Consider the following 18822-nt stretch of genomic DNA (forward strand, 5'->3'; position numbering starts at 1 on the left):
GTCTGGATTCTTTTTATCATTTTGTCTCTCATAGTTGAGGTCTACCTATGATGCCAATTACAGGCCTCTCTCATCTTTTTAAGTGGGAGAACTTGCACAATTGGTGGCTGACTAAATACTTTTTTGCCCCACTGTAGCTCTGCTGGAAATTTCTGACAATTATTTTGGAGACCCCAAATTTTTTTTAGCTTGGGAGCTGGATGAGTCGATTCATCAAAATCCTAATTATTTGCGAAGTGCAAAAATTTCATAATGAGGGAAAAGCTGTACTCTGATATGACGGTGCCAAAGAACGGCGTGGAGAGCATTTTATTGGTGGTCCAGTACCACTTCTGCAGCGGTTTCCCCACCACTCCTTGCAGAATAATTATGCAGAGAAACAGCCAAATGTCCTCTTTGGTGACAGGTTCCCACTTTCTGTTTCGTGAAACCGGCTGTGTGGAGCAGCTAGTTGTTGCACCTATTTGTCTCTGTCACGATAATTTCAATAACCTCATCGGTCAGAAACAATTCCAAGTACGCCAAGGTGTTGTCACCTTCAATGTGGATTTTCATACCAGGTGCGCCGGTAAACGGAAATCTTCCGTGCGCTGGGGTACCACAATCAATAGTGCACCACGTGCGCAGATTACTCACGTCAATCTCAGATTCGCCGCTGTCTTCACTTTCGGTGTCTGAAGACAAGTCGCTACATGAGTCGCTATCGCTCAATTCAAGTGGCTCCTCACTGTCGCTGTTTGGTAGCTCATCATAAACTGCTTTGGCGCTAGCGAGATGCTTTTTGGAAGCCATGAGTGCAAAACCGTTTTTAGTCACATAAACTGAAGAACTGCACTATGGAAATATCTGAGGTAAAGTTACAATGTATGCACTAGAGTAACACTTTATTTTGACAGTGATCTATTTTTATAATTACTGCCTCCCGCAAGCCCCACCCACGACGGCACAGCACGGCTGGCTCACGCTGATCACACTGATCAGCGTGAGATACCAGGGAAGCAGGGAAGGAGACAGGGGATGGACGGAGGGGATGGCTGCATGCGGATCAGGACCCGGGACACAGATTGCAGGGACCAGGTACTTAGTTTGTGGTGACCCCGAGTCTGGCTCGGGGTTACCACTTTTGACAGCTAGATTTAACCCCACCCCAGACTGTGGAAAACCGCTAGGGAGGTTAAAGAACTGTAGAGAACAATGTCAATGCAAATCGAACAAAAATAGTCGCTGCAACTCAAGTCGCACCAATTTGAACAGTTCCATAATGGTTTATTGGGTGAGATTTGTCATGCGATTTTAACCTGTCAAGTAGCATGACAAGTCACACCCCGTGTGAACGGGGGCTTACAGCACACTGCAAGTGTAGACAGAGGAGAAGATATGAAGAAGGGGGTGAACAGGTATAGCAGGAATAAGTGAAAGTAGCTCGACAGGAAAGAAGGTGGAGTGATCCAGGAAGCAGAGCGAATTGATGGAAGTGGAGAGGGCTCCATGAGGAATGAGATAGATTAATATATAATAAATCAGTAGAAAAGTGTGATGGACTCCTGACACCCCGACTGGGTATCTCCACCAAGAAGCTGCCGCCCAAGATCTGGAACACAAGGCAAGTGACTATAGTTGTAGCTACCTCAAAGAACTAGACAACACCAGTTATTGTAGTAAACAAGAAGAACTGCTTTATTAGAGTGTAGCATCCTCCTAGTCAGCTAAGGGGAGCTAGACCTCAATTGTTAGCTAGTATGGCTGAGTAGCAGCCTGGGTGTGATAGCTTGCAGGGGTCAAAATGTGGTCAGAGCAGAGAAGCTCTGCAGACCAGCCCTCTGGAATTTCCCCCTGCTCTAGAACTTTGAAGAAAGGTCTAGAAGCAGTGGATGGATCTGACGAGTGGCTGATCTGCACATTTGAAGGAGCATGGCCAATCCCAAACAGGAGGCTTGGAAAGGGGCAGGACAACCCTTAAAAGTGAGCGAGTCTGCTCAGCAGCAGGAAAGTTCGAGTGGAAGACAGAGGATGGGAAGCTGAAGGCAGGATCCTGGGAGGGGGCCCAGATGGAGAGAGGGACAAACCTACAGGCAGTGGAGCTTGGAAGGAAGAAAGTTTAGACCCTCACTGGCCCCCAGAGCAAGGACCACCTGTGCAGCAGGGAAGGAGCGGCCCAGCTAGAAGGCCTGGTGGCTGCCACTGACCCACCAGCAGCATAGGAGAAGGACTGAGTGATTAAGCCTGCACCCCCTGGGCCAGATAGGGGAAGGAGCACTCTGGTGGGAAACCAGATTCCTCACCTACTGGGACTGTCTTATTTCTCAAGTGACAGACATCGGATACCCTTGCTTAGGGATTCCTCCAGACAGCTGGATAAAGAAGAGGATTTATCTTGGGTCTGGGGTGGTGCTACAGAAGATGCTGGCTAGCTCTCCAAAAGAGACTGTTTGCTGTAGAGACTTGTAAATAGTTCCAGGAAGTTGTCCTCAGTTTTTTGGTTCCATTGGGCATCCCATACACCCCTTATCCCATCCAAGTTGAAATTTCCCTAATAAAATCCCAAAACCTTAGCTCAATGACTGGTTACTGACTCCTGGATGCAAGTCTGTGAAAATGTGTGGTTGCCTGGCTTTGCAGGACTATAGGGGGACCCTAATTCATAAGGTCCAAGAGAAACACACTGAATTTATACAGAAAACCACCAGAACCCACATAGGAATACATTATACATAGGAAGCCATATGTTACAATGATAGTTCTTTCTGGATAACCTGAAAACATAGAGTTCTCCAGGCAACTGTTCTCCTGCAACCCCAAGTCCGTGACAGAAAGGTAAATCAGAGATAGAGCAGCTGAAAGAGTTAGATAACCTGGGCCTTGTGCAATGGAAGAACGTACCTGCGCCCCGATAGCCAAGCTTCCTTACAGCATGTGAGAGACAGTGTGCATATCACTTCACCAGGGACTTTACAGTGAGTGTCGGAAAACGCGGATGAATGATCACTCCGCAGACCAACTGTACCATTAAGTCCCTGACTAACCATCTGCTAGAGCTGCTGATGTTTAAGTTAGGACTTTAGACTGATATGGTGGTTTCTGATTAAGCATGCTAGCATAATTTTGGGTGTGTTCTAGCAAACCCATGCACCCCAGACTGGCAGCGCTGCTCTCAATGCAGTGCCTGGGGCACATACCCCCCCTAGTTTCTGCCCTGATTCTACCAGAAATCCAGTGCGGTCCTGTGCACTCTGTAGGGATATCTCAAACAATGTTATCATGAAGTGTGTTGGAACTGAAGAACACCTTACCCCCTAGGTAATGGAGGCAAGGGAAAGGTGTTCTGTAGTTCCAGTATATTGCCTGTCCTAGGATGACAATGCTGTTCTTCCAAAGTTATAGTACAGGGAGTGAGCACTGTCACCCTAGGGCAGTAAGTGTGTTACCAGTAGAATTACAGCGTGAAAATAAAGGGAAAAAAGACCAAAAAAATTGGAAACAAATTTAAGGCCTAAGTTTAGATTTGTGGGATGTAGAAACGCAGGCAAAATTTTGTGCATTCCTGCAACACACAAAATACATGTATCCCTTTTGCAGGCATGCAGCAATGCCATTAATTCTTAATGGCACCCTCAATGCACCTTGCAAACATGCATGTAAAAATCGCACTCCAAAAATGCATTGTAGCAAAAGACCACGCATTTGCAGCACCCTCCTAGTTTGCTAGGGGGAGCTAGAGTTCTGATTGATAGAGAGGAGGGCTGAGTAGCAGCCTGGGTGTAATAGCCAGAAGGTCAAATTATGCTCAGGAGCTGAGAGGCTCTGCAGGCCAGCCCCTCTGGAATTTCCCCCTGCTCTAGGGCTTTGGAGGAAGGCAGTGGGTGGATCTGAGGAAAGGCTGGCTTGCACTCTTAAGGAATCCTAGCCAATCCCCAACAGAAGGAATGGCAAGGGGCTGGGACACCCTTAGAAGTGTTGGAGCCTCCTCAGTTGCAGGAGAGTTCGGAGTAGAAGACAGTAAAGAAGATGTGAGGCTGAAGGCAGGAGGCAGCAAGGAGGCCCAGTGAAATGGGGCCTACCTGCAGACCTGGAGCTGGAAAGGAAGAAATCTCAGAGTTTCACTGGCCCCAGAGCAAGGACCACCTGTATGGCAGAGAAGGAGCAGCCCAGCTGATAGGGCTGGTAGCAGCCACCAACCCACCAGCAGTACAGAAGAGGATCTGAGTAAGTACCCCTGCACCCCCTGAGCAGATAGGGGAAGGAGCACTCTGGTGGGAAACCAGATTTTCTGCTTATTTGAGACTGTCCAGTTTTAAAGTATCAGACACCAGATCCACTCTTCAGAGATACCTCCAGATTGCTGGATGAAGATAATCTAGGGTCTGGGGTGGTACATTAAGGAGACGCTGACTAGCTCTCCAACAGCAACTGTACTGCATTGAAGGCTTGTAAATAGTTCCAGGAAGTCGTCCTCAGTTCATCAGTTCCCTTGGCATCCTGTACACCCCTAACCCTATCCCAGTTCAAATTCCCCAAATAAAACAACAAAACCAAAGATCAAGGACTGATCTCTGATTCTGAAGGCAAGCCTGGGTGAAGATGTGTGATGTCTGGCTATGCAGGTCTATAGGGAGACCTAAATCTTCTAGCGACTCCTAAGGGGGCAGTGCTACAGGTATAGTACGGCACAATTTAATTTGTTACTAAACCCATGACCCTGCATTCACTATATCCAGTCTTCCACAGTACACAGAAATGCAATTATTTTAGTAAATATAAACTAAATACCTTTTCTCATCAGCAGTTAGAGCAGTCATGTGACTTCTATCAGTGTCCAGCCGTGTATTGGTTAATCTTGTGAGAGGAGTTTTCATTCTGTTCTGACTGTCCTATGAGGCTTCATGACTCTTGACCTTCTGTCTGGACAGTTATGATAACATGCCCCCCCAAACTGATCATATGCAGACTTGCCACTGATACTCTAACTATGGCAGATGGATTGGGTACAGTAGAAAAAAGGGAAGGATCAGAGAAGTCAGGATCAAACAGCCTTTTTTACACAATGCAGAGGATTAACCCCTTAGGTTCCACAGTGAGTATAACAAGCATGCTTTACTGCATATACAGACTGATTTTACTGTTGTGGATTTAGTAACTCTTAAAAAAAATAATAAATAAAAAAAGTAAAAAAAAGGTACTTGCACTTCTTTGGTGCAAAATTTGCATGTAAGGCAGGGGCGGACTGACAACTCATGGGGCCCCCGGGCAATAGGGGATCATGGGGCCCCTGTGTCCTTGGCCAAACTCAAAAAAGCCCATGAAAAAGGTACCAGGGGCATCTCATGGGGCCCCCTACTGACCCCGGGCCCTCGGGCAGTGCCCGAGTTTCCAAATGGTCAGTCCGCCCCTGCATGTAGGGGTAGCCCATTAAAATGTATAGGCTGCCCTAAACACAACAAACAAAAATACACATGCACTGGACCGATAAGCAACATATAAAAATGTTTTTCTTGGGTTTACATGCACTTTAACTGCTTCCCTGCCACCCTATAGTTGAACTACTGCTATAGGGTGGCAGGGCTGTGCAAAATCACACACATATATATTTCTGGGTAGGGGGCATGCACGCCCCGCTTTACCCACATCGCCATTGGTGGCTGCAGATGTCAATTACCAGCCGGAGATTCCCCCCCAGCACCTGGAGTAACACTGACAGGGGAGAGGTCTGTATGTAAACAACACAGGTCTCTCTCCTGCCAGCAACAACATGCGGCTGTGTATTTCTCTGCAGTAGAAAAGTACACAGCAGCATGTTTCCCTAGTAAAGCACACACAGCACACAGTTAACCCTTTGATCACCCCAGATGTTATCCCCTTCCTGCAAAAAGTCAAATATATATATATTCAAAATTGTGTTTTTTGTTGCTTATGACGCACAAAATAAAAAATGCAGAGGCAATCAAGTACCACCAAAAGAAAGCTCTATTTGTGGGAAAAAGACATACATTTCATTTGGGTGCAGGGCTGCATGACCGCACAATTGTCAGTTAAAGTAACACAGCGCTGTAACACCAAAAGTGGCCTGGTCAGGACAGGGGTAAATCCTCTGCATGGCAAGTTGTTGAATATGTGAAACTACAAGCAGATATGTTGGAAAGGGATGGAGAGACTACATTGGGTCTAGGAACACACAGAAGGAGCACAGCTCCACTCAGCCTGCAGCACTACACAGCATCCCTCTCAGCTGTACTGGTACTCCGCACAGCCCCGCCTACTAGACATCAAGTAATCTACATAGCCCCACCTTCCGCACATCAGGAACTCGGTACAATTCATCAGGTAGTCTGCACTGCCCCTCCCACAGCTACGCCCACTTTTTCATCTCGGTTCACTGAATGGGGTTTTCCGTTCCCCGCCCACCACTGCTCTCTTCGCTTTTTTACTGGTTCGTGCCGCTCTTCCTGTCAGCCGATTGGCTAACGTTGTAGCCTATTCTTGCCCTCGTGCACTTCCTCCTTGTGAATTCCCTAACTTGACTCAAGTGATAGAAGTGACTTCATGGCAGCGTAGAGGAGACCTATTTCCTAAGAAAGCCCCATAGCAATGTGGAAAGTCCAGGGGGAAGTAGCTGCTTACTTGTGTGACCTACCTCTGGTAGCAGATGTACTGCTGGACTCCACGAGGGCAGAGGCAGAGAGACGTGAGTACTCAATATCATCCGGCTGTGGGGTTACACTGGGGGCATGTTCAGTCTCAGCAACCAATAAGAATTCAGGAAAGTGCCTCTGCTTTCCAGGGACAGCTCCTAGTCTTGTGTGATAGGTCATTAGACCCTGGTCATGGCCAAGTCTCCCAGTACTGGCCTACTGTACCATTAATGTGATGATTACTTCATACCTGTGTTCAGGAGAACATTTACCGAATGGCATCAGTTAAACAAAAAAAAAAAAAAAAATATATATATATATAGTTTTGAGATTGCCAACAAGGGGTTAAACACCTTAATATGAAGATGTTAAAGGTCATAGGTCCAGTGAATAGTCCTTCAATCTATCTGACTCACCAGATCCCCGGTCTTCTATCTTTTACACCGCAGAATGGGGAGAGTGACACTCTGTCCCTGCCTCCCGATGGCATTCTTGCGTTGTCACCATGCCACATGTGCGTTTGTTATGTTGAGGACTATAAACAACCATGCAGGCATGATCAGCTGATGTAGCCAGGAAGTGGCTGCAAAGAGGCTGGAGGAGATCAGCATTACTGGGACAACAAATAAAAAGGGCAGTGGTTTATTATACACATTGCTTTTCCAAACTAAATGTCATCCAGTTAGGATTTACATCAACAGGTAAGTAAATGAATGCTAACAGCCAAGGTCTGAGCAGTAATGTGATCCTGCATTTCACAGTGGTCCTGTCTGCCTGATGCTGGTAGGGAAGGTAGACTTTACAATGTAGGGCGGAGGGTCAGCTAGGGTGTAAAGGGAAGCATTGATTTCATTTACATATTATTCATTCGGGAAAAACCTTTTTCTAAAGTGCCTACAACCTCTTGCCAGCCATGTAATGCAGTGGCAAGGAGGGACGCAAGTTTGCATTGAAGTCAGTGGGAGGCAGTGTGTGAACCCAGGTGCCAGGATATGCTTTATTGGCACACAGTAGAGGACATAGAATCCATAAAAGCTATTACGGATTCTATGTCCTCTACTATGTGCCAATAAAGCATATATGATAAGGATATGAGTTGCCAGCTATTCTGTAATGTATCAAGACCTTCAGACTTCATGTGGCCTTCAGATTACCACAACAGTGCGTAGAGAGCTTTCATGGCTGAGCTGCTGCATCCAAGCCTTACATTACCAAGTGCAATGCAAAACTTTGGATGCAGTGGTGTAAAGCATGCCGCCACTGGATTCTAGAGCAGTGGAGAGACGTGTTCTCTGGAGTGACCAATCACGCTTCTCTGTTTGGCAATTCGATGGATGTGTCTGGGGTTGACAGTTGCCAGGAGAACGGTATTTGCCTGACTGCATTGTGCCAAGTGTAAAGTTTGGTGGAGGGGGGATTATGGTGTGGGGTTGCTTTTTCAGGGGTTGGGAACTCTTTAAGACGTCAGCATACCAAGGCATTTTGGAAAATTTAATGCTCCCAATTTTGTGGGAACAGTTTGGGGATGGCCCTTTCCTTTTCCAACATGACTGTGCACAAAGCAAGGCCCATAAAGACATGATTGAGAGACTCTGGGGTGGAGGAACTTGACTGGCCTGCACAGAGTCCTGACCTCAACCCAATAGAACATCTTTGGTATGAATTAGAGCGCAGACTGCAAGCCAGGCCTAATCATCCGACATCAGTGCCTGACCTCACAAATGCGCTTCTGGAAGAATGGTCAAACATTCCCGTAGACACACTTCTAAAGCTTGTGGACAGCCTTCCCAGAAGAGTTGAAGCTGTTATAGCTGTAAAGGGTGGGCCAACTCAATATTGAACCCTACAGACTAAGACTGGGATGCCATTAAAGTTCATGTGCATGTAAAGGCAGGCCACCCAATACTTTTGGTAATATGGTGAATGTGTATTTCATACTTGTACTGCCAGGGAAAGTGAAAACTACAGTAGTACTCAGTGAAACTACACCCTGTTCCAAATTATTACGCAAATGTTATTTTTCTCATTTACCTAAATAATTGATGTAAATAACAGTCAGCATAATTCTCATGTTATCAACTATTAAGAGTACAATTCACATTTTATTGAACAAACCTCCTAATGATAACAGTATTTTTTTTTAAACATAAAACACTTCCAATGCACGGTTCCAAATTATTACGCACAGTAAGCTTCAAAACACTTTATAGGTTGTAAAGAACTGAAAATTGTCATTTGTTGTGTTTGCAGCATATTTACTGAAATCAAAAGCTATTTCAATCAACCTTTTAACAACATTTTAACTTTTTAAACATTTTAACAGGTCACGTTACATTTTAACATAGGACCCCTTATTTCATAGCAGCTTCACAAGTCTTGCATCCATTGAACTTGTGAGTTTTTGGACAGTTTCTGCCTGAATTTGTTTGCAAGATGTCAGAATAGCCTCCCAGAGCTGCTGTTTGGATGTAAAACGCCTCCCACCCTCATAGATCTTTTGCTTGAGGATGCTCCAAAGGTTCTCAATAGGATTGAGGTCAGGGGAGGATGGAGGCCACACCATAACTTTCTCTCCTTTTATCCCCATAACAGCCATTGATGCAGAGGTATTCTTTGCAGCATGAGATGGTGCATTGTCATGCATGAAGATGATTTTATTATGGAAAGCATAGTTCTTCCTTCTGTACCAGGGAAGAAAGTGGTCAGTCATAAACTCCACATACTTTGCAGAGGTCTTTACACCTTCGGGGACCCTAAAGGGGCCGACCAGCTCTGTTCCCATGATTCCGGCCCAAAACATGACTCCACCACCACCTTGCTGACGTTGCAGCCTTGTTGGAACAGGGTGGCCGTCCACCAACCATCCACTACTCCATCCATCTGGACCATCCAGGGTTGCACGGCACTCATCAGTGAACAGGAATGTTTGAAGATTAGTCTTCATGTATTTTTCTGCCCAATGCAGCCGTTTCTGCTTGTGAGCATTGGTTAGTGGTGGCCGAATAGAAGGTTTATGCACAGTTGCAAGACTCTGGAGGACTCTACACCTTGATGTCCGTGGGACTCCAGAGGCACCAGCAGCTTCAAATATCTGTTTGCTGCTATGTAATGGTATTTTAGCAGCTGCTCTCTAGATCCGATGCATGGATCTGGCAGAAATCTTCCTCAATGTGCCATTATCTGCACGAACCCGTCTGTGCTCTGAATCAGCCACAAATCTCTTAATAGTGCAATGATCATGCTTAAGTTTTTGTGAAATATCTAATGTTTTCATACCTCATCCAAGGCATTGAACTATTCACTCTTTTCGGCAGCAGAAAGATCCTTTTTTTCTTCCCCATATTGCTTGAAAATGGTGCTCTGCTTAATAATGTGGAACACCCTCCTTTAGTAGGTTTTCCTTAAATTGGGCTCACCGGCCAATCTAATTATCACAGGTGTCCAAGATTGTTTTCAGTGATCAAAAAAAGCCCTGACACACAATGCCATCCATGAGTTAAACTGAAAAAAAAAAAAATTTCATCTTTGTGACACTTAAATAGAATTTGCATAATAATTTGGAACAGGGTGTATAGTGATCTTCCAGGTCCTGTTGGGGTTCTGTGCAAGCGGCTTCCCCTCTACATACTGACCACACTCACTCAGCACTGGTGCCATTTAATTTCTGCCTTTTATTTTTCTACAGTGAATACAAGGCGTTCTTTGATTGGGCAAGGTTCATCCAATTATTGAATGCTGTGTAAATCATTGAAAAAATACAAGGCATTCTGTGAATGGCTGCAGTGAGCAATGCCCTGTGGCCAGTGTACATAGGGGAAGCCAGTTGGCACAGGACCCAGAAGATCACAGCTATTACTGTAGTAGCTCCAGCTACTACAGTGATTGACACCTTCCACAGTCACCCATCAAGCATGAGATATGCATACTTTGTTTGTGCCAAGCAGGACTAATGTATGCATAATTCATGGAGTTCAGTTTTAAGACATTGGGTCTAGGCCTCCAGCTAAGTACCCTGGATTTCAAGTCACTTGCTACAACCGCCTAATGAGGTCCTGAGTGCTCACATCCTGTATCTTGGGGTGCTTGGCTGCAAAGGGAGATCCTGTCATTCTATATAACAGTCACACGAGATCCTTGTGTGCTGTTCTGCCGCTAGTGCTAGGAACAAAATGTATTAGAAACTCCTATCTGGTACTATAAGCTAATGAACAGGCAGATAGACTCCTCATTCTCTCTAGGGCCAAGCAATACTCAAGGTACAGGGAAGAGGAAATAGAAAAGGCAGAGAATGAAAGAGAAGTGAGAAATGGGAAGTGAGAAGAAAAACGGAGAGCAGAAATGGGCAGGAAGTGCGTTGTTAACATTGGCAGTCCACAACCCATTAGGCTGCATTCACACTTGAGTGTTTTGTAGCATGAAGCTCAAAGCTCCAAAACCGCTCAAACTAAACAGTCAATTGTCTCTATGGTTCCTGTTCCCATGATCAGGTGTGAAAAAGCACCATATAGAACAATTGATTTTGAGCTTTTTTTGGAGCTTCAAGCTACAAAACACTCAAGTGTGAATGCAGCCTTTATAGGTGGGGTGGTCACCTTTTCATTGAAGGTTTGTATCTTTAGTCTATGTGGGTCAATATTGACAGATGTATTTTTGGAACACCTTGACTAATAAGGCCAATTTCTAATAGCAGGAGGGGGGGCGTGGGGACTACTTTCAATTTTGCTGTTGCTTTCAGCAACTTAGGCTGTAGAATAGCAAAGGTCAGGAGGGGAGAACCTAGTGTCTAACCCTTTTGACTCCACATTGGACTTTTCAGCAATTTTCCAGATTAGTATTTTGGAAAGAATTGAAGCAACATAATAACCGGACAATTGCTTGTGTTTTTTGTACACCAGATATTCACTCTCATTTCTTTTTCCCTCTTTTCTTTCACCAGGTATTTTGTGAATTTTCACATGGAATTTAATTGATAATCAAAACTAGAATGTCATCTGCAAGATTTTTTATCGCAGTCCGGGACTTTGCATCGCTTCTCCAGTCTTCTGATGGCACACCTGAGTGGGTGGAGAGAGGGAGTCTGCTAACATTAACTGGAAATCCACCTTCTAATCCCAGCTGGAAGGACAGTGCCCTTTATCATCCAGCGACAATTTGGCTTAGGGTTCATGATTCCAAAAGAGTAGTTGCGGTAAACTCTGAGTCAGTACATGAAGTTGAACAGTTGATTTGGAGCATGTTACTAGCAGTTACTGATACAGAAGAGCGTCTTGTTTTTTATTGGGACCGCAGTAGGTTGAAGGAAGTTCTACATCTGAACACTGGAGACTACGTACGTGTTCAGGTTATTTCATCCAGTGGACGCAAAGAGAGGGGTGTTTTACAGTACAAAGGGTCTGTCAATCACAAACAAGAAATTCTTTTTGGAGTGCAGCTATTGGTAAGATCTCTGTAGATTTTCATATTTTGCACATGAATGTGACATTACTAATGATTGATTGCATATGTTGGTAATCTCAGCACCTCGTCTGCCATCTGGTCTACTGGAAGTTTTTGAAAAGGCTTACAGCTTACTAAGCTAGCAACACTAGGGCCCTTAACAAGTAAAGTGGCCAAACCTAAAGGATAAGTTCACCTTTTGTAACATGTTACACACATAATCAACAGCGCTCTGGTAGTTCATTAAGAACTACAAGCTGACATGCGCAAAGGCTGTTGGGACTTGTAGTTTTCATATATACAGAACACTTTAAATGAATGACAAGGCCAGGTAGGCAGAGCCCCACATGGCCGAGTTTTTTTTTTTAGCTTGTGACAGCTAGCGGGGAGAGAATATCCCCTGCTAGCTGTCAAAATTACACACTGATTTTTTTTTAGCCCTCCATTTTTCATGTTCTTCTCAGTCTGTGACATGCTCTCATAAATTGTTGCAGCTCTTTTCACCTTTTGGTTACTCTTCTCCAAGTAGAATTTGAAATTCCTCTTCTCAGTCTGTACAGGCTTGGGGTCTGTCTGTCTTTGGGGTCTTATAGCGCCTCCAGGCACGGACCAGTTTGTAGAGTGTTTTGTTTCTCGCTCTCTCTCGCTCTCTCTCTCTCCCTCCCTCCCCTTCCCATTCAGTGCTGTCATCAATGGCACCACATGTTACAGAAATGTCACAAGGCCTGAGAAAGAAAATAATTTGTTTACACAAGAAAGGTGAAGGCTACAAGAAGATCAGCAAAGCTTTACTTATCAGTCAATACTGTAGCATAAATGATACAAAGATGAAACTGCAACCATCTCACAGAGACATCCAGGCCATCCACAGAAGTTAACACCTCGACAGGAGCGTCTTTTGATGAGAAGGGTTGAAGAAAATTGCCATCCATGTTCACTGCAGTTAGCTAAAGAAGTAGAAAGCCAAACTAGGGTGACTATAAGGTGAATGTATTCAGTGAGCGCGTTAAATAATAGCAGCTATAGCACGCAAGCCAACCAAAACATAAACCTCATAAATATATGTATAAAAAGTGCAGCACTAAAAGGTATGTACTCCAGTAAATAATATATTAAGATCAATATGTACTCCAATCCAAATAAAAGTAATTAAGTAAAATAAACTATTAGAAATAAATTAATAAAATGGTGACAGTTCGTGATGAGTGATCAATACAGGAGTTGCTAGTGACTTCACGATCCAGTGGTCTGGTGACAAATAGTAAAAATACATACTCACCAGATGTGTATCTTTTAATACGCATGTGATAAACCAGATGTCCCCCTCATTCGATGGAATGGACGAGCTGGGCCGTCTTAGCGGACTCTCCTTCCTCTGGATATAGAGCAGCCAAACCGTTGTCTCCCTCTAGGAAATGGACAGGGTACTGGGCAGCTTACAGCAGGACGTGCGTCATCCTTAGGGTTGGTGTCGTGTCACAGACTCCTGATACTTGGGCTCAATGTGCAATAGACGTCACGGCATGCAGGCCCCTTTAACACGTTTCGTGTGATAGCACTTCATCAGAAAGGCATGGCCATGCCATTTGGGTGTTTTCTGTTTCATTATGATTTAAAAAGGAAACAAACAACTATGTGATAATAAATGGCTACATATGATTACTATCCTTAGATAAAAGACAGGTTTTTGGCTTGATCAGTCAAATTTTCAAAATAAATGCTTTTGAGCACAGCTATATGTTAGGCCAGGGATCCTTCCTCTTCTTCCCCAACACCGGTTGTCGATGGTCCTTACTGCTACTTCTACACTGGATAGCACTCGCATAATTTGTGAGCTTTGCTTAATACAGTAATCCTCTGAGCTTAGCATGATGGGCTGTATGGTGATGGTGGCACAGGGGATGGGACCATGACAGCCTGAACTCATGGAAACTGCGTTAAATGATGTTGGTCGTTCTTCAACCCAGAAAATGGAGGACATCTAGTATAATCAAGCACCTAGGCATGCAGACTGCATCTACAAACATTTGTGAAAGAATGGGTCACTTTCAGGAGCTCAGTGAATTCAAGTGTGGTGCCGTGATAGGTTGTCACCTGTGCAATAAGTCCATCCATGAAATTTTCTTGCTACTAAATATTCCACGGTCAACTGTTAGTGGTATTATGACAAAGTTGAAGCAACCGGGAACAACAACAACAACTCACATAAAATGATAGAGCAGGGTCAGCGCATACTGAAGTGCAGAAGTCGACAACTGTCTGCAGAGTCAATAGCTAAAGACCTCCAAACATTTTGTGTGGCCTTCAGATTAGCACAACAGTGTGTAGAGAGCTCCATGGAATTGGTTTCCATGGCCGAACAGCTGCATCCAAGCCTTACATTACCTAGTGCAATGTAAATTGTTGGATGGAGTGGTGAAAACCTGCCATCACTGGACTTTACAGCAGTGGAGACGTGTTCTCTGGAGTGACGAATCACACTTCTCCGTCTGGCAATTTGATGGACGTGTCTGGGTTTGGCGGTTGCCAGGAAAAAGGTACTTGCCTGACTGCATTGTACCAAATGTAAAGTATGGTGGAGGGGGGATTATGATTTGTGGACTGCATGACTAATAGTTGTCCTGTGGACAGCTTCTCCCACCTGAGCTGTGCATCTGTGCAGCTCCTCCAGAGTTACCATGGGCCTCCTGGCTGCTTCTCTGATTAATGCTCTCCTTGCCTGGCCTGTCAGTTTAGGTGGACGGCCATGTCTTGGTAGGTTTGTAGTTTTGTCATACTCTTTCCATTTTCGGATGATAGATTGAACAGTGCTCTGTGAGATGTGCAAAGCTTGGGATATTTTTTTACAACCTATCTCTGCTTTAAACTTTTCTCCACAACTTTATCCCTAATCTGTCTGATGTGTTCCTTTTGGCCTTCATTATACTGTTTGTTTACTAATGTTCTCTATCAAACCTCTGAGGGCTTCACAGAACAGCTGTATTTATACTGAGATTAAATTACACACAGGTGGACTCTATTTACTAATTTGGTGACTTCTGAAGGGAATTGGTTGCACTAGATTTCAGTTAGGGGTATCAGAGTAAAAGGGGGGCTGAATACAAATGCACGCCACACTTTTCAGATCTTTATTTGTAAAAAATTTTGAAAACCACTTACCATTTTCCTTCCACTTCACAATTATGTGCCACGTTGTATTGGTCTATCACATATAATCCTAATAAAATACATTTTTTTTTTGGTTGTAACATGACAAAATGTGGAAAATTTCAAGGGCTATGAATGCTTTTTCAAGGTGTGTGTGTGTGTGTGTGTGTGTGTGTGTGTGTGTGTGTCCGTGTGTGTGTGTGTGTCCGTGTGCCCCGTATATATAGTTTTACTGAGTGTGTATTGAGTTATAATTGCAGTGTTCACCTTTAAAGTATTTGTTATATGGCTTGCACATTTTACATGGATCCTGATTTTGTTCATCTATTAAGTAGTGATTTGTAGCTTAGAAACCTAGATGAAGCTCTCACTGGCTTACTGCAATCAGTCTGTCTCCCAATAACTGGTGAGATAAGATATGAACCACAAAGGGGGTGCACAGTGGCTTTCGCCTAGCAGCACTAGGGTTGTTGGCTCGAATCTAAACCATGACATCACCTGTCTGGAGTTTGCATGTTCTGTTTGTGCCTGTGTGGGTTTTCCCTGGGTACTCTGATTTCTTCCCACACTTCAAAGACATGCTGGTAGGTTAACTGGATCCTGTCTAAATTGGCCCTAGTATAAGTATGTATGAATGTGAGTTAGGGACCTTAAACTGTAAGCTCCTTGAGGCCAGGGACCTCTAGTGTAGATTGACAGCGCTATGTAAGTATCTGTAATAAATAAATGTAAATTATAATAAGCTGGCTAATTTATAGACATTTTGAGAAACAAAAGTAAAGCACAAACATGGAAAAGTAGGAAGAACCTGCATTTGTAATGAGCAAGATATGGCTACCCCATGTAAAAATGACAAGTTATACAAAGAAACAGGGCTTTTAAAACCTAAACACAGATTGATAAGATTTTTTACATTAAGCTGCACATTTATAAATGTTTATCTAAAAAGCTCTAAAAATAATAGATCTTTCTACCCTACTTCTTGCTTGTTACCTCCATTCCGCTTAGCACATACTTCTTCATTAGGCTTCAAAGTATTAACAAAACCCCTAAGCCTTTTAATAATGCTCAAAAAAGTATAACCTTTGCAATTATGGGTCTGGTACTTCGTCCAAATGTTTGTATGCTTTTTTTTTTTTTTTTTTTTTTTTTTATAGCTTTTCTTGTTCCCCCATAACATTTTTCACTTCTTGGTATGTTCCATATTGCTGCTATTTTTGTATTATCAACTAATCTGTGCTTACTGCATACCCAACAAAACGAACATCTAATATGTTGGCACTATATAAATACAACTTTGTACGTATGTGGTTTCATATGCAAGTCAGTAGATTTGTTTCATGTTCTTCTTTTGTCCATTCGCAGGGATCTGCAGAGGGAAAGGGCTTCACTGATGGCACATTTCGTGGACAGAGGTTTTTCAACTGTGATGAGAATTGCGGAGTCTTTGTTCCAGGAAGTAGGCTGGAGCGGGATTGTGGAAAATGCCCAGTTCGGAAACAGGGTGACAAAAATGACAAGTCTTTAGTAGAGAAAGAAGAATTAGTACATAAACACAGAAACCACCAAAAGCCAGTGAATTTTTTGCCACGGGGAGTTAAGCACCAGAGTCCACCAAGAGCTGTGGAGAAAAGCCGGGAGGTTCAGAGAGGTGATGAGAAAGACCGAGAGGGACCAAAAGCCAGTGAGAATAAGCATGAGACTCCAAGAGTTGTTGAGAAAGACAGAGAGATGCCTAGGGGTGGTGATAAAGACAAAGGTAATTTTTATTTATATCCTTATGGTATTTTCTTTGTGGATTTTTCTGATTTGGGAGTAAACTGCAGCAAAACTATTGGGTGTTTAAGCCACTTGGTCTCCAGAATGTATTACCCTCTTCATGATCAGGGCATTTTTTTGCTATTCAGCACTATGCTTTTTTAACTGGCAATTGCTCAGTCATGCAACACTATTTTTTATTTTATTACAGGTACTTATATAGCGCCATCAATTTACGCAGTGCTTTACATATGTATTGTATATTCACATCAGTCCCTGCCCTCAAGGAGCTTACAATCTATGGTCCCTAAAATATTTTCTACTTTCTGTTATAAAACATATTCAATAAAATCAAATGTCTTTATAAATTTAGGTCAAAATGTATTCTGCTACATGTCTTTACTAAAAGCCAAACTGCATTTTTTGGGGACACTATACTATTGGGGACACTAGTATAGTTGTGATCAAGATACTGATCCATTCAGACACAGTACTAGTAGTGACACTAATACAGATCATTGATAAAAGTGTACACTGTTCAAATGACACTGGCTGGGAAGAGGTTAACATCAAGTGGCAATGAAGGAGTTAACTGCATGCCTAATAAGTGTAATGTGTGCTGCTTTTACTCACAGATCTGGCTGTGTTTTCTCCCATTTCTTCAGGGAGAAGAAACAGCCAGAGGGCTGTTCTGTGTACACAGAATTCTGTGTGTTTGTGTACACAGAAGTCTGTGTGTTTGTAAACACAGAACTCTGTGTTGTGATTGGACATAGCCAACTGCCAATCAGCAGGTTTCAGTTAAAATCATTGGCTGAAACCTGCTTACAAACTCGTGCTGTATACGTCCAAAAACCAGGAAGTTCTCAGCACCGTACAGGTACATCATGGTGCTTGGGTGTGCCACCTGCAGTAAACCTACCGTGGGTAGGCACCAATTGGTTAATAGGTATCCAAAATAAGTCAGAAATCATCTTAACTGAGTGTTTTCTTTCATTTTATTCATTGTATAACTGGCATTCATTTCAGTTCTGTATCTGTTAGATGTGGTCATTTCATTTAACAAGAATGAGCTATTGCTGTCTTAGTAGAATGTTTTGTTTTTTTAATTATAACAGTTTATTCCTTTATAATTGGGCATTAATGGTCCCTGTTAAGGTGGATTACTTTGCTCAAAACGTTTATTTATATTGTAAACTGGAAATAGGAAATGACTGCACAGTACAGTGTACAATGTCCAATTCTGATGTCTGTCTGAAAGTGTACTTGTAACATTGTTTCCCTTTAAAATATATCTACTATAAACCTTACTAAAAGAATAAGCTAGGAAGATACTCTACTAGAACTTTTAAACCTGAAGAATAAACATTTGGGAATGCGATGCACTTATTGGGGTTTTGTATCATTACCTTACCTACAGGATTTTAGAAGGTAAAAATGATGTACTAAAGCCAAATATGGGTTTGTTTTACTTGCATTGATATAAACTGATTTCTGGTGACACACAAAATCAAATCATATGTATAAACTAGTGATTGGCACTTGTGATCTCACTATGTATACTGTTTATAGAGTCATAAAAAAGCGTACCTTTTTGTTTCATACGAATCAGTGCTAGATGAACATACATCGTGAAATCACTGCAGTGATCACTATATTTGTCATACTTTTACCTGCATTGCCAATACTGTTTAGTGCAGGGGTCCTCAAACTTTTTAAACAGGGGGCCGGTTCACTGACCTTAACACTGTTGGGAGGCTGGACTATAGTTTGAATAAAATATGAACAAATTCCTATGCACACCTCACATATCTTATTTATAGTGCAAAAAAAAAACAGGAAAAACAATACAATA

At 43.1% G+C, this 18822-nt stretch overlaps 1 protein-coding gene across 1 annotated transcript in view; it reads left to right on the forward strand.

Annotated features, from left to right (window-relative positions):
• The first annotated feature begins 6529 nt into the window (after window positions 1–6529).
• LOC149454897 (ubiquitin carboxyl-terminal hydrolase CYLD-like) overlaps window positions 6530–18822 on the forward strand; it is a 61595-nt gene continuing 49302 nt past the window's right edge. Inside the window, exons 1-3 of the mRNA XM_089687061.1 lie at window positions 6530–6679; window positions 11563–12063; window positions 16575–16968. Of these exons, the coding sequence (XP_089543187.1) occupies window positions 11611–12063; window positions 16575–16968 (847 nt within the window). The 5' untranslated portion in view covers window positions 6530–6679; window positions 11563–11610. The remainder of the gene's footprint in view (window positions 6680–11562; window positions 12064–16574; window positions 16969–18822) is intronic.

The sequence above is a fragment of the Staurois parvus genome, unplaced genomic scaffold (assembly GCF_062004578.1).
Source record: "Staurois parvus isolate SC_StPar_1 unplaced genomic scaffold, SC_StPar_1.0 ptg000415l, whole genome shotgun sequence".
In the NCBI taxonomy this organism is placed as follows: Eukaryota; Metazoa; Chordata; class Amphibia; order Anura; family Ranidae; genus Staurois; species Staurois parvus.